The following is a 17,041-nucleotide window of genomic DNA, read 5'->3' as shown; positions in this document are numbered from 1 at the left end:
CGTGACGTTTTGTTTTCACTCTGATGGCTTCCTCACGCGCTCGCTCCAGCTATGGCTGATCGTGTTTCTTATGTGTGTTTAAAATTTCAGTTGTTTTTGTGTTTATCAGTGTGAGTTACGCTGAAGGCCGCACATGATAAAATGGACTTGGTCAATAAGGACTATCAGGGGGGTTGATAGTAAAAGGGTCAGTGTGTTTTCTCACCACTGTGACCGGCTCCATGTGCTTTCGCTTCTTGTTTTTTTTTAAACCTCCAGTGCGCCTTCCATGAAGCACGTTCAAAGAAAACATCTGGATAATTTAACTGTTTCCAATTACAGATGTGTATTCCTGAAATATATGGCGCTCCCTCTGCTGGGTTCAAGGTTGTATTTTCACATTTTATCTTTCGATGTGCTTTATCTCTGCGCCTCCTCTGATGTAAATCTCATTGAACTGTCTTATGGACCAGCACTGTTTGAGACTTTGAACCTGAAGTGCACTGCTCCTTATTTATGAGAGGTGGCCTACCTCAGTTCAGGAAGTAGTGATATGAAGATAAGAGTTGTGCTGATGACTTTATGGACTATTTTGAAGATTTTATCAGGAAGTTGTTCTCACTGGTCAGTAAGCCTGTCGCATCAGTATTTTGGTCAGTTAACTTTATGCTTCAGTAACATGAGGAAATTGAATTTGCATGGATTTTGTAGAAGGTGACAAATATACAGAAAATAAAGCAGTCATCTCTTTTCCTCACACTGACACTGATCTTGTTATAACAGTACACCATGAAGTGAACCCCTGCTTGCTTTGTATTATTTAAATATTTAACATCTGATAAAGTAGACCAGCTGCCGGTACATCTGACAAATTTTGGACTTCCAACCAGCTGACTGGGGACATCTTATATACGTGAGGGGGGAAAGTTGGTTGGGCAATTGCAAGAAAAAAAATGGTTTCTGGTAAAAAAGTTTTTCAGAAAAAAGTTTTAATGTGTTGAGGGGAAGTCACAATGTTAAAAAAAAAAAGCCAAACAAACGATAGAAAAAAGTCATATGGTTTCTACAATAAAGTCAGAGCATTTTGTGGGAAAAAGTGGTGCGATTTCTCCAAACAAACACAGTTTTTATCAAAACAGAATATGTTTTGGACAAAAATGGTGCAATTTCTGGAAAGAAGTTGTACATTTTAAGAAAGGAGTTTATTTTTTTGTAAATAAGTCGGAATGTTTTTGGGACAAAGTTGTGATGTTTCTGGAGAAAAAATTCCCAAAAATTGATATACAGTATTGAAAACAATGTTGCAATATTTTCAGGAAAAAAAAGAAATTTGGGGAAAAAATTATATTTTTTGTTAAGTATCGAGAAAAAATGCATTATTAGAAATATCTCACAGTATTATGATGGATACAAAGGATGCATCAAGAACCCAGTACTGTACTGTGTGTTATGACTGGATTGGGTAGATCTGGTTAAATGCTGTGGACTGAGTCCAGTACTCAGCTCTGTGTCACCTCCAGGCCCTGCTGTACTCAATGAAGCCAGTACAGTAACTTCAGGCCATCTACATCCCTCATTTGGCATTGAAAACTGACATTTTACGAGTCGTTTTCTCAGAAATTTTAGACTTTATTCTCAAAATATCAGATTGTTTTGCCCTTTAACCTCGGCCACTATCACTGCCTTGCCGGGCCCCAGGTCTCTGGCTCCGCCCCTGCTGACCATGCATTGCAGGTGGGTTAGTTTACCACCGGAAAATGAAACTCAACAAATGCATCCAAGTACCGTCCCTCCCGCCTCTCTGCAAGGGTTAAACTCATAGTAAAATCCATCTCCGCGGAGCTCCGCCTCCCAATTGTTGAGGCCGTTTGCCTCAGAAATCACACCACTCCAGATCCCGCCTCCCCCCCTCCGGGGCCCCTCTGGGGTCCCACCCACCCCTGGACCACATTGAAATGGGTCTGATGTTGTTGTCAAACATTACAGTGTGCAGAGCATCCCTCATCAGATTCTCCAGCAGACCAAGCACCGCGCAGCAACGAGCGGAGCCTTTGCTGAAGTCGGCGCGGTGTCAGCCAGCAGCCACGTCCCTGACAGATCTGGGAACAGTCCCACCAGAGAGCGACACGCTGCCCGGTACATGCGTCTTCCAGCACGGCTCACAAACATGGGACGGCCGCCGTGCGCCTCATTGTTGCTTCTCATCTGCTGCCTTGTTCAGACGAGTAAGTTCTTTCACTTTAATTGAATTTAATTAAACCTTTAATTACCTCTGTTTTTGAGGTGGAACAGAGCTGTGATTGGGCTCGGTGCCGTGTGATAGAAATATATATATATATTTTATATATATATATATATATATATATATATATATATATATATATATATATATATATAGGGAGAGAGAGAGATAATATTGGGCTATAAAAGAAAATCTGGACTAGTTTTCGGTCTGTGTGGGTTTAAATTGCCCACTCCTCTGACAGCACCGGATGCAAGGTGATGGGGGGAGGGCGCAGTTATTTTCAGAATGTAGGTCAAATCTCTCCCATCTTTCTCACAGTGAACAATTCACGTCGACTCCCCCTCAAAGCTTTTGCATCACTTCACAGTTCACTCTCTGTTCGTTGTCGTGCCTGTTTTTACGCGGCCGCAGCTTCCAGTTGCGCGTTTTATCTTTGTTATCCTTGCCGGCTTTTGAATGAGGCTGCATGTTTTGCGCTCCTCGCTCGAGCAGCCAATCAGGCTGGAGCAGCGTGAAAGCGGTGTGTGGAAAGGTGTCAAGTGGGCTTTCTGAAAAGCCGGTTTAAAAAAAAAAAGCGGTTTCATTCATAATACTGGAATTGGCGCCACTCGCATTTAAATCACTGCTGTAAAATCTTTCAGGGGAACATTTGGATGGATTTGGGTTTCACCAGTAGTGGGAGTGCACATACTGATTTCTCCCTACATGATGCAACGTCCAGCCTGTTTGCAGGAGACTTCCTGCTCTCATCACCACGATGTGGAGATGAATGGAAGCCCTCCAGCTCATCCTCCAGTACAAACAGACGCACTGTCTTGCATTCCTTCGGTTTTGGTTGTACACTCAGCCTGATGGTGAAGTCACTGTCGGACCTGTTCCCGGTCTGCTGGGAAATGGTGTTAGCTGAAACATGTTGGAACTGGCTCGCCAGTTGCAGATGCATCGCACTGAAATGTGTCTGTCCCCCATGTTGTGAAACAGTTGCCTTTCAACCGTGAGAGGAACTTAATTTGTGCCGCCTTGAGGACAAACTCACAATCTCAAAGTCATTATTATTATTATTTTTTTTTAATGCGGTATCAATCTCAACTTTCTGACCACCAAGAGATATTATTATGTTATGTTTGAAAGAGCGTCAGCAGTTTCCCTGTCTGTCTTTCTGCTCACCTCATGGCCAATCAATTAAACACACCGGACATCACAGAATGGGCAGCAAACATGTGCGCATGTTATTTCCCCAGCAATGATTAGCACTCGGTCAATAATGCCGCCAGCCGGTCCAGTTTGTCTGTCGAGGTCTGAACTTTAAGCCCATTAAGCAAATACACGGCCAGCGTGAACTCGGTCTGGGTAATGTGTCATGAGTTTCAGGGAACGAGAACCGATCAAATAAAGGCTTCCACCATGTTGTCGTCACAGGTTGCTCTCCTCCCTCTCTCTCACACATTCAATGAAAAGCAAAGTTTGAAATCTACTTTAAACCGTCGGAGGGCTTCGTACAGCATTACCCAAATATCTTCCGCATTGCCCACAAGGATATCCCTGTGATAAGAGCAGGACTGTCAACAACAGGCTCATCTTTATGGCAATGGCAACAGTGCGCCTTTCACTTGGAGTCATAAAAAGAAATGACTGGCCTAACGTCGTAGTAGTAGTAGTAGATTAACTTGTAGTCATCACGAGTCACGTCAAATACTACTGACGTGGCAAAACCATCTCCTTGACCTGCAGGAGCTTGAAGAACTCAAAGCTCTCCTTGTTTAACTATGAAAGCATCTAGCAGGACCAAAGGCACCAGATGCTTGACGTTGCCTAGAAGCTATTATGATTTACGACATGGCTTTAAATTTAGCCACGCACAGTTTATGATTTGTTGTTACCCCGTCCGCCTTACAGAGCACAAACTTATAAAACGTGAATAGCCTAATTGCGTATAAATATTTGATTAGGCATTTTGGGAAAAAGTAAATCTTGCATCAGGCTATAAAGATGCTAAATGCAAGTGGTGAACACCCCCCTCCTAACCCGTCCTTTCAGAAACAGGTGGCCATCCAGGGTTTTAGAGCCCCCGGGGCCAGAGGGAGGAATGGCCTCTACTACCTTTTCATAAAGTGCCTCCTCTCTGGTGTACAGTCTAATTGGTGCTTCCAGTTCAGCGGCTTCATTGGGTCCATTAAAGGTGGGGGCAGGGAGGGCGGCTGTGTCTTCAGCATATGAATTATTGCCAGCCGGGATCGTAAACACTGCAAAATGAGGCTTCTATCGTGAATGTGAGCGTGCATATCAGCTGCTCCCTGATAAAGCCTGACAACAGCGCGCCGGACTGCTTACATACGTGCAGTGTCCCCGTGTGACTCGCGGTCTACCTGCCCTCTTTAAACATCCAACATACACGTGTGCGCTTGTTCATTTGTGTGTCTTGCCGGGGTAATGACCTCGCAGCCCCTTTCTCCTCGCAGCATATCAATCACTCACTATTTCTGCCTTCACTGAGGACATAGCCCCTCCCATACTGTAATGAAACCCACCTGGGGAGGAACATTTGAACTAAAGCTAACTTTCTCTACATTACCTGTGATTTTGAGACATGAACGTGAAAATATCTGCAGAGGATGAATCCTGCCGACTTTGCTGACATTTTCCTCCAGTGCTAACGTAACATACTTTGTGTGTACTGCTGAACAGTAAATGTTAGCTACAGCCTCACAGAGCCGCTAGCATGGCTGCACACTCTTAGTCTTGTTTAACATCACTGATTTTCATTTGCAGCCGTGTCTGTGTTTATGAGGAGTCTTCTTGATAAATGATAACCAAAACAATGGCCCTGCGTGTTTATATCTGTCTGTCACAGATGCATTGACAACATGTGGAAGCAAGCAGTTCCAGTGTGGGAACGGCAAATGCATCACAGTCAGATGGGTGTGTGATGGCACAGATGACTGCGGCGACGGCACAGATGAACTTCCTGGTACCTGCCGTGAGTATCGTGTGTTGCTTAGCCTGAGAAGGGACTTGTTGTTGCTTTGCATGCGTGCCCACCCCTCAGGCTGGTGATGACGAGCTGTCGGTTACTCTTCTTTTGTGTATTTCACTTCCAGTGGCCAGAACGTGTAGACCGACAGAGTTCAGCTGCAGGGATCGCCTTCACCAGTGTGTACCGAGCACCTGGCGCTGTGATGGAAAAGGTGACTGTGAGAATGGAGCTGATGAAGAGAGCTGTGGTAAGTCGAGTTACTCTGTTTCCTCACTCGTGTGTGATTTATCTTATTTTATTGCTTTCAGAATCCACAGCATTTGTCTCCAAAGTGTTCCTGGTCCTTCATCACTCTGATCCCTGCTGTGTCTCCACTCTCTCAGCCCCAAAGCAGTGCACAAACACAGAGTTTCGCTGCACGAACGGCCAGTGTGTGTCGTCCTCCTTCGTGTGCGATGACGAGGCAGACTGTGACGACGGCAGTGACGAGGCCTCCTGCCCGCCGGTTACCTGCACCTCTGCGTCCTTCCAGTGCAACAACACTGTGTGCGTCCCGCGGCTGTGGGCCTGCGACGGTGATGCCGACTGCCCCGACGGCTCGGACGAGTGGCCCCAGAACTGTGGTACACAGAGGCCCGCCACTGCTTTCGCTCATCAGTGCTCATCCCTGGAGTTCCGCTGCGGCAGCGGAGAGTGCATCCATGGAAGCTGGAAGTGTGACGGGGGAGCCGACTGTCTCGATCGGTCAGACGAAGCCAACTGTGGTAAGTGTGATTGATGATTACATGCCGGCGCTGCTTTCAGATCAACACCTCTCAAGCTCATTCCAAATGTTTACACGTTGCGTCCCTCTAGCACATGTCACCTGCCGCCCTGATGAGTTCGAATGCGGTGATGGCACTTGCATCCACGGCAGCCGCCAGTGCAACCACCAGTACGACTGCAGGGACATGAGTGATGAAATTGGCTGTGTCAATGGTACGAATCTCCTCCCTCCCCTTCCTCTTCCGGTAGCTAGCAGCCAAAATCTCCAGGCTGTGTCTGAATCTTTTATTTCCATGTCTCATGCACAGCGACCCACTGCGAGGGCCCGAGCAGGTTTAAGTGCCGCAGCGGGGAATGTATTAGCATGGAGAAGGTGTGTGACAAGCAGCGTGATTGCAGGGATTGGTCAGATGAGCCTCTTAGGGAATGCGGTGAGTGCAGAGGCCTCTCATTCATAACTGTCTGCTTAATTACTACGTCTTTGTATTTAATGAGGGTGTCTGCAGCTTGAGAATGCTATTATTATTCCTCCCTCTGCAGGCTCCAATGAGTGCCTGTACAACAACGGCGGCTGCTCATATATTTGCAATGACCTTAAGATCGGCTACGAGTGCCTGTGTCCCGCTGGATACAGCCTGGTTGACAAAAAACACTGCGAAGGTAACAGCCTCCCACACATTTGCGTGTAGAAACAGAAAATCCAAGTGCTTTTTATGCTCCTTCTCAGTCTTCACGCTCATGTGAACTTTAGTCAGATTAGCAAATGATGCCAAGCAATTTGTTTACTCTGATGCAAACTTCGGATTTCGCAAATGTCACTGACTGTGCTGTCAGATAAAGAGAGACCTCGTAGTTCTTATGGACACGGTGACTCAGCATGCCTCCTGTTTCGTTACACCGTCATGTGTGGTTCATGTATTTATTTTGTATCAGATATCGATGAGTGTGCCAACCCGGACACCTGCAGCCAGATCTGCATCAACCAGATGGGCAGTTACAAGTGCCAGTGTGAGGAGGGTTACCAAGTGGACCCAGCGACCAAAGCCTGCAAGGCCATCGGTAAATGTCAGCTCTTTGAGCTCTTTCCACAGTTTTTGTTGCATTATTATGTAACAGTCTGATGTTCAACGTAGGGTTGCGACGCTGAGGAAATTTTCATCCACCGGTTAATAAACCCGCAATCACGTTAAACATCTTTAGAGTGCTTTTGTTGCAGGCGCCATTTTGGAAGCTTCAGTCTGTTTGTGCCCTTGAAGGCGTCTGCAGATTGGAGGTGTTGCCTTCAGATGCTGCTACCTCTATCAGACAAATCTTACAGATTACAGATCATTAATGTCATCAGGTTCCCTGTTAGCACTCGGTTTAAATCGGGAATATTGCCAAATAGGCGATTTGCTTTTCGCGATGACATCAAATCCTCCGCCATTGTCTTGTCGGTCAACTCTGCTCGCTCATCACATGATAAGTGAAACCTGACTCCGGCTACTCTGCTGTGACTCTGCCGTGGCTTTATGGAGCACATATTTTCAGTTTATAATTGTAGCGTATGTCCTCCGAATTTAGCTCCCTCCTATGTTCCTAGTTGCAGATTAGTGTGGATAAGGCTGGATGCTTCTCGAAGACGAAATTGAATTCTCCACGCTTAATGTGTAAGGAGTTTTATAATGAAATTGTAGCTATATGTATAATCAGTCAACCGTTATTTGTTTAAGCCTTTAGACCTCTGAGTGCGTGTTTCCCACAGCAGAGGCTGACTGACACTTTAAGGCCGGCGTTGCTAGGAGATAAGCTGTCATCTTCCATGGTAACTGGAGCATGTTGATACAAGACTTTTGTCGTGTTCGCTATCCGCTGTCAGCAATTTAAGACATTAGAGGCCCTTTACAACATTTTGGAGGATCTCCATCTGCAAGTCGTTACGTTTTTTTTACTTCATTCAGAAAGTAGAGTCTACTTAGCCTAGCTTGGCACCATTAGCACCGATTCCCACAAGACGTTACTCTTGGTTCATGTTTCCACAAATGTTGACCCATCGGCATTTCCCAGAAACAAAGTGTTGTGTTCCTCCCACATCACACGAAAGAGCCTAGCTAGAATTAGCTGTCTGTCTGTCATGGGCCCAGCTGTGGTTACAGCAAAAGACCAGACTGTCAAAACTCACAGAGTAACGGACAGAGTACCAAATCCCAGAGGGACAGTAATAACCTACGGCTAACAATGCCGCCCTCCCTGCTGGTTTAGCGCCTGCGTGGTTGTTGGAGTGGAATTTAAAAATAAGTTTCCAGTGCCCGCCCAACGGCATCAGTCACAACCAAAACTTTGCACCTTCTGGAGAAAACTAATGTAGTGGCCGCTATCACAGCAGAGAAACAAATGAATCTTAAATTTCTTCTTTTCCTTAATCACGATGTCGTCCAAAAACACAAGCATGTATATGCTGATTTGTAATAACTCACAAAAAAGTAATGTATTTACTCCAATTTTGTAGGTACAATAGCCTACCTTTTCTTCACCAACCGTCATGAAGTCAGAAAGATGACTTTGGACAAAAGTGAATACACCAGAGTAATCCCCCGTCTAAAGAATGTTGTGGCTCTCGACATGAACATGGCCACCAAAGAGATCTACTGGTCGGACATCTCCCAAAAGAAGATCTACAGGTGAGCGACAGGGACATCAGAATAATCATAGTGTCTTAGTACCGTTTACTCCTGCCTGACGCTGACTCTCCACTTTCAACACAGAGCTCAGATGGACTCGGCTGAAGACTCCACTCGTCACAGCACAGTCATGGGTAGCGACATTGATGCTCCCGAAGGCATCGCTTTTGACTGGATCCACGGTAACCTGTACTGGACTGACAGCATTCGCAGCACCATCTCCGTGGTAACCGCTGATGGAAGCCGTCGCAAAACTCTTTTCCATGATGATTTATCTAAACCCCGCGCTATTGTGGTCGACCCCCACAGCAAGTAAGTCTAATAGCACTAGTAAAAGCCAAAATCCTTCCTAGACGCTCTCATTTTTGTGCACAATCTAAAGGAACGTCTTGATTTCAGTATTTTGGTTGATAAGATTTTATTTTACAACACGTCTTTGCCCTCCCAGCTTCATTTACTGGACTGACTGGGGGCATCCTGCTAAGATTGAGAAGGCAGGTCTTAACGGAGGAGACCGCACCGCTCTGGTCACTGACAGCATTGTGTGGCCTAATGGGATTACACTTGGTAAACTCCAGCATTCATGTCTCTGGTTTCAAGTAGCTGCTTTTCATGTGAATGCCAGGGGTCACTCTGGTCTGACCTGTTGATCCCTCCTGTCTGCTTCCTCCCCAGACCTGTTGAACCAGCGGCTCTACTGGGTAGACTCTAAGCTGCACACCCTCTCCAGTATCGACGTGCAGGGCGGTGGTCGACGCACCCTCATCATTGACGAACACAAGCTGGCTCACCCACTGGGGCTCACAGTGTTTGAGGTAGATGTTTACCACCTGATAAACTCTGTTACACATAAACCCAGAGCCTGCCAAACACAACCTGCCAAAGACTCCACCACACGTGTGCAGTGCAGTATCCCTCTCTGCTGCTACCTGTCCTCAGTCACTTAAATGTTCAGTCTTGGTTGTGTCTTATGCTTCTAGGAGAGAGTGTTCTGGACGGACGTCAGTAACAACGCCATCCTCAGTGCAAACAGGCTGACGGGTGGAGACGTCACACCTGTCGCGGAGCACCTGTCATCACCAGAAGACATTATTCTCTACCATAACCTCAAACAACCTGCTGGTAAGACACACCACTTTCACATACTGTTATGAATTCTGAAATATTTGTAAAGGTCGGATTTATTAGTGTAATTGTCACATCAAAACTGTACCAAACCAAACCATGCTAACCAGGGTTTTGGTTTGCATATCGGATCAGTACAGACCTTTTATTAAATACTGATTATTGGCCAAATATTGTCATTCACTGTCAATTCCTCCCTGACTACAGCTACATAAGAACAGCCTGTAACACTGGGTTAAGTTTTTGGTACCATTCTTTTACTGGTATTGCTCATTCGACTGCTAAAAAAACAGCAATATAGGAATTTCCCTAGTATTATACTGGGGCACAATGTTGTTCAGCAAAAAATAGTAAAATAATTCTATGTTTAACTCAACTTAATGGGCTATTACAAGCTAATTTTGCAGTAGGTTGGTTGGGAACCTCGGCTCAAACCCTAAAGAATCAGCAGCCGGTTAGTTTAGCTTAGCTTAGCACAAAGACTGGAACCAAAGGGAAACTGCTAATTAGTGAGCTGTACAGAGCCAGGCTAGCTGTTTCCAGTGTTTGTGACAGGCTAAGCTAACTGCCCACTGGCTAATTAGCTAAGCTCACTAGCTTACATTTAGCTTATTGACATGAGAGTGGCGTCAATCTTCTTCTCCAACGCTCAGCAAAAAGTGAATGAGCTATTGTTTTAGTATGATAATGATGATAATGGCTTCAAAGCATGTAAAGCAGTTAAGCTAAATGCAACTTTCATCCTCTTTTCCATTGCAGGGAGAGATTGGTGCCAGATCTCCAGCTGTGAATTCTTGTGCCTGGCAGCTCCACAAGTGGGTAGACATCCCCCCAAATATACCTGTGTCTGTCCAGATAACATGATGCTAGCCAGGGATATGAGGACATGTGTACCTGGTATGTAAATTATCAAAAGCTAATATACTTAAGTATAATACTGCAAAGAAAGTTATGCTGTTTTTTAGATAGAAGATTTTCATTAGCTCAAGCCGTCCTGTTTCTGACTCTCACTCCTCCTCCTCTGTTTTTGAACTTCACCAGCTGTGCCAACGCCTGCAGGTCCTGTGCAGCCTCACGTTCCAGCTGTCAACCCAACCCGTAATGTGCCAGATTACACCACACCTAAACCCCAGGTCCACACCACACCTAAACCCCAGGTCCACACCACACCTAAACCCCAAATCCACACCACACCTAAACCCCAAATCCACACCACCGCAGTGCCTATCGTAATGACCAGCACTGCAGCCAAGCCCGTGCAAGGCACCACCAAGTTTCCTGTGAGGACCACCACACCTGATCCAAGGAAACAGTCACCGCGGACAGTCAAGCCAAAACTTCCCCAGACCGCCACAGAGACCTCAGTCACCTCTCCAGGCAAGTTGAAGTAACATTTACAAAATTTGTCTGACAATTATTAACCAAACATGGAGGTCGGGAAAAGAATCATCTGACTTTGGTAGTTCCTTGTAATAAACACTTTCCTGCTGGCCAGCTGACTCTCTAGTCTTAAGGTGTCTGAGTTGAAGACCTTGAAGGCATTAAATATTAAAGAAGCAATTGCAGTTCCTGACTACAACTGCATTGCCATGTGACAACAATGTTAATATTTAAGACGTTGCTTAAAGACTCAAGTGTATTATCATACTGCACTGGCCTGATCTATCATCTATAATCAGTCTGAAGTTGGTGAGCATGGTATGCAGTGCAGGTATTTGAATGCATTGCTGTCAGCTCTGACACTGGACATAGTACAGGTCAGCTTCATGTATCATTAACTTCTTGTCATGTGTTTACCTTTGCTTCAGATTTTCGCCGTGGATTTGCTGCAGCTATACCCACCACTGCCTCCACCACCCCTATAGCTCTGTATATTGCCTTACCTTTGGGTGAGTTGCTTTGTCGGCTGCTGCAACGGCGGTTTCGGCGCCAAAAATACGAATGATTTGAATTGATAACAGCATCAACCATCACCTCTCACCTCTCCCTCTGCACCTCTCTCACTGTGCCTTTCCCGTGTAGCCATCGTTTGCCTGGTAGCTGCTGGTGGCGTGCTGCTCTGGAGGAACTACAGGCTGAAGAACACCAACACCATTCACTTTGACAACCCTGTCTATCAGAAAACCACTGAGGACCAAGTGCACATTTGGAGGAGCCACAGTCCTGACGGTTACTCCTACCCAAAAGTGAGTCAAAGAGGAGTCACATCAACATGCCTGTTTCAGTTTTAATTCTCTGATGAGCTGTGATTCCTGTGCCATCTCTTCCCTTCCCAATGAAATGCAGTGGGATTATTCATCTTTGTACATTTTCTTGTAATCAGCACACACAGGCTGCATTAATTCTGACATCCTTTTTCTTTGCTGTCCTATCAGAGACAAGTTGTGAGCTTGGATGAAGAGGCGGACAATCCAGCCTTCACAGAAAACTGAGAAATGTCAGGCCGAGTGGAGAGAAGAGCCTCGATCATAAGCTACGTTAGACGTCTTTTTGTATTTTTACCTCACACAGCACAAAGATATGGAAGTCAAAGCCAGTATCAGACAAGCTTGAACCACTATATCCTCACAGACGGAGAAGTGCTCGAAGTGGAAAAACCAGGGTGAAACATTTTTTCAGGTTGCACGTTTTTTTTTTCCATCAAGGTAACAGTTGAGAAACTGTTGACCAAATCATGCCAACATCATCACATGATGGATGCCTCATTATTTCTTTTTAGACGTTATCCTTACTGCGATGCTGATGATATAACTGGAGAACTGTGTCATTGTTGCACACAAGGCCACATCATGTCTTCTAATGTTTTTTAACAGTTTAAGTGAGCTCATTTAATGCAACTCATAATTGTGAATTTCCTCAAACTTGTGTAAGGTAGAAATGACAAATGAGTGTTGTACATATCGCTGTTTATTTTTTCTTTAAATTTTTTACTTTTGTTCATAGAACATTATCAAATTTGACTCTTATATCAAACTCTTACACAATCTATCTGTACGGTAAAAAGGCTACAGCCAGCAGCACGTTAGCTTAGCTTAGCCAAAAGACTGGAAGCAGGGGAAACCAGCTAGCCTAGCCCTGTCTAAAGGTAGCTAGCATTGTCTTACCTCACAGACATGACAATGGAATCAAGAATCAAGACAACAACTAGCGCAGATTTAGTAGTTGAGCGTACAGTAGGTGAATGTAATACTAATAAGAATTCTGCATGTGCCAGATTAACCACTGTGACCTCAGTAAGTCTCATAATGATGTGTATGTGTGTGCAATGTTGAGTTTTACACCAGCTATTGCCTCGGTAGTGATGTGGAAACATCATCCAAAGGGACCTAAAGATGCTGCTGTAGTTTACCTCAAAGAAAACACGCTGCACGCTGTGTCTGTACCTTGATTTATACTGTTCTCTGTGGCAGCCTTCAGATTTCACGTAGGCTATCGCCACATGGTCGCAACACGTTCCTCAGCAGCTGTTGTTTCTGAGCTGCAGTTTTTCAGCTCCTGATTTGTGATCGTCTGTCTGCGCGCTGCCGAGCCATCTTTAAATTTTCCTTCCCCGTGCCCCTCTTGGGGGGACCACCGCATTCCTCAAAGACCAAAAAGCTTTGATGCAAACATGCGTGACCAGTGGGGGCGTGTCTAATGCTCTGTACCGAGACACGTGTATATTTACCTACATCCTCCCTGCAGGACCGGAGCTTCAACTTGCCTTCCACCAGCAAAAGAAAGCCTTATCATGCATGTTAAAACACAGTTCCTACTGGCTGCTTGAGCTCCTGTATTTGTATTGATGACAAATGTGTGCCTTTTTAATGACATATTTTGTTTCACGTTGGTGCTAATGAACTCATTGTGTCGGCCTGTTTACAGTGAATTGTTTGAGGGACGTAGCAGTGTTACATGCAGGTGAGGCTACACCTAACAAAGACGTTGTTGTGATGTGGGTTAATGACTGTCGAGAGGCTTGTAGGGAAAAGAAGCGCTAGCGAAGCTGTACGTTAAGTAATTTTACATCCACCGACTAACAGTGCATATTAATGCGTGTAAATATAATGTTCATAAATGTAAATATTTGTTCTTTACTGTTTCTCGGTTATAATGTCAGTGTTTTAGACCTTGTTGTAAACTTTAAACCTTTGCTGTACATAAATAAATGCTTCTATTTATTATAGAATCACAGCTCTCTGGGTTCAGTCTCTGAGACTCATCTCTGCACTGATGCTTGACTTGTTCACATCCATATCAGACTTGCCAGTGGGTTTAGTTTGGAACTAAATGCTTTTGTGCTGAGCTCTTTCCTCATGTTCTTCACTTAAGTCCCTCGTGAAATGAAAACAAGGCGACAGCTGAAAGATTGCTAGACAGGAGATGTTTGCGAGAAATGAATATGGAAGTATGCGAGTATGCAAAATCTGATAATGAGCAAAGATAAAGGGGGAAAGAATGTTAAATACTTATGATGATTACCAAATGAAATATGCTCAACCTTAAAAAAATGTATGTTCAATACCTTTAGCTATTTCAACTCTTAATCTATTAATTTATATACTTTTTATCAGATCCCAGTTGCTATCTTTTAGTTGAGTTGGTTGAGTTTCATTGAGTTTATTTGTTGGGCTACAATCTTACAACATACATACAGCTGCAGAAGCCTCCTCTGGGGTACAAGTAGCCCTGGCTGGGAATCACTAACTTGAACAATGTAACAGATTACAGATGTCAGAAACTGGGTCTTAATTTGAATATAGTTTTTCTAGTAATTTTAATTCAGTGGTACAATGTAAGAATGTCAGTAAAGGGGAAAAATACTACATGAGACATGGACATTTTGTTTAGAACCGACATTTTTCAAAAATATACTGTATTATTGTCACTTTTTTTTGCTACATAGCCATGTCTTACTTTCCTCCTCCATGTTGTTATCATGCGTGGCTGAAATTCTGGCTAAGGTATGTGACAGATGGGAGGTTTTGAAAAATGTACAGCAGCGTATTCCACTGTTTTTATCCAACAGCTGTGGTATGCAGACATGGCAGAAAACGTGCAGCGAGGGTTTTTTTGGGGGGGGCTGGCTGTGCTTTTGTAGCTCTTCTGTGGAAAACGAGACCTTTTTCCTAGAATATGAAGCCACCGCAGCGAAAGGCAAAACCGTACAGTTTCTTAGAAATTCTTCAACAATGAGAGATCGCGAATAGAAAAACAGCAGCGTGAGTGTGTGAAAGTCTCCCCATATAAAAGATGTAATAAAGCATGCATGAGAGTCTATAACACAGTTTACACATTCTCAATATAGTTGAATGCATTAACACATATCCCTCATAATTTGGTAATACATGTTTTTGTTTACTTCTTGATCAATATATAATTGTGATGGACTGATGGACACAAATTGTCAGTTGATGTGCTTTTTATAAGGCAGCAGTAGAGTATATTGAGCTGAGAGCTTCCCATGGCCCCAGGCACAGCTTGGTAGACATACTTATGAGCAGTTTGTCACGTGTTCTTGTATGTTTTCCTTCAAAAAAACTAGAACTTTAATATGTGCTTTGAGAGGTTTAATGAGTTTTAATGTATCATCTCTTAATATCAGGCAAAATGGCATTATATTGACCATCATGTGGCCCTATCTTAATTAAACATTGTTTTTCTTTCTTTCTTTCTTACCCGAGGATTAATAAAGTCTTATCTTATCTTATCTTATGTTATCTTCAGTTATTGAAATCCATGTTTTGTGGTAGCCTTAAGAGTAAGCCACAACACCAGCTATCAGAGAAGAGAAGCAATACAAAGAGCTTTGTGACCCTGCAGATCTGTGGTCCAACCCACCAGTAGGCTCATCAAGTGCAAAGTTCAAGGCTGAGGAAAAGCGGAAACGTTGAGCTGGTAGCAAAATCCAGTGAAGAGATGCAGCGACATATCTATAGGTGTGAAGGTAAACAGACAGATAAGACAACAAGCAGTTCATGCCGACTTTCAGATCTCCCTCTGTATATGATGACAAATACAGCTCTGTCCATGGCATCTTCAGTCAGTCTGAACCTTTGTCATTGAGACTCCCAACACGGGGGTACAATTTGTTTTTGCTTGCGCAGACTGCAGAAAATCTGCTTTTCAAAGAATAGTTTCATCGGATTCCCTCAACATCATTAATCATTAATGTAACCTCAAAGGTCATGTACGACAGGCTGGATGATTCCAGATACTTCCACAGATGAATTCCACAGAATGGAAGAAACCCTGTTTGAAGTCATGGAGTATTATCTACTCTACATGTGTTTTTCAGCTTGAACAAAAGCCTCAACATCCAATTTATTAAAGACTGATTGCAACATATCTGAAGCTATTTAAGCTTACACAGGTTTGACTCAACTTCATTCATACACATTTTATGATTAATGCTAATTCGTGTTTAAATTTTGGTGTGGTACAAACATGACAAACAGGGTATCTCATATTGTACGAACACATAAATTCTTAACATTATACATTCCTTTGAAATTTCTGAGCAGGTTCCCATAAATGTCATCTCATGTTTAAGACATGTGATGTCCCACAGTGTGAGGATACAACATCACGGCTCACCTGATGCTACATAAACAAAGCCAACCAGTGGGATGCACAATCCCTGAACCATCACTGACCTTTGCTCAGGCTGTGAGAGAGACCAGACTCATTTGGGAGGAACATGCTTCTTACCAGAAAACAGTCTGACCAGTCGCACTACCTGCAGTATTTAATCAAAGTTGTTCACAGAGGATACATTTTTTTAATTTTGTACTTTATATCCTCAGAAACTCTCATTATTATAGGACCACATTATATTCACTTAAAGTCTGCCCCCTCAGAAAATATCCAATATCCTTTTTTTTTTTTAATGTTTGGGTTAATTTATGCCTTCATTAGATAGGAAATGAAAGGAGAGAAGCCAAAATAGCCAAAATAGATAATTAAATGCCAACAACACAAATTTTTTAAGGTTAAGGACTCTAGTGGTTTAATGACTGTTTGCCCAGCCTAACATGCAACAAATAGGACAAGACAGGTTTCTGAATTATTTATAACATGACATAATACTTGTTAGCTTTACAGCTGTTAGCTCAGCTGTTTTTGCATGTGTGTATATAACAGTGTCATCATCATACATTTGCAGTTGCTCCTTGAGGTACACCCATTGTTCACCTCATGTTAGGTCATCATTAGCTTTAAAACACTGCATCCTATAAGATAACGATAAAGAGATCCACTCCTATGCTTTAGAGGAAAATTTAGATTTAGAAATGAGAACAAATATAAGAGTAC

At 43.7% G+C, this 17,041-nt stretch overlaps 1 protein-coding gene across 1 annotated transcript; it reads left to right on the top strand.

The window, feature by feature from the left end:
* Window positions 1-2,076: 2,076 nt before the first annotated feature.
* On the top strand, window positions 2,077-12,343 carry ldlra (low density lipoprotein receptor a). Its single transcript, XM_041956259.1, has 18 exons — window positions 2,077-2,204; window positions 5,076-5,201; window positions 5,323-5,445; window positions 5,582-5,962; window positions 6,054-6,176; window positions 6,272-6,394; window positions 6,504-6,623; window positions 6,897-7,022; window positions 8,452-8,623; window positions 8,708-8,935; window positions 9,072-9,190; window positions 9,299-9,438; window positions 9,604-9,745; window positions 10,508-10,645; window positions 10,790-11,125; window positions 11,557-11,637; window positions 11,771-11,934; window positions 12,124-12,343. The coding sequence occupies exons 1-18, from the start codon at window positions 2,120-2,122 to the stop codon at window positions 12,178-12,180; spliced, it is 2,784 nt and encodes a 927-aa protein (XP_041812193.1). The 5' UTR covers window positions 2,077-2,119; the 3' UTR covers window positions 12,181-12,343.
* Window positions 12,344-17,041: the final 4,698 nt, after the last annotated feature.

Source organism: Chelmon rostratus, chromosome 17, assembly GCF_017976325.1.
Source record: "Chelmon rostratus isolate fCheRos1 chromosome 17, fCheRos1.pri, whole genome shotgun sequence".
Taxonomy (NCBI): Eukaryota; Metazoa; Chordata; class Actinopteri; order Chaetodontiformes; family Chaetodontidae; genus Chelmon; species Chelmon rostratus.
This window is presented reverse-complemented; position numbering and strand designations above follow the sequence as displayed.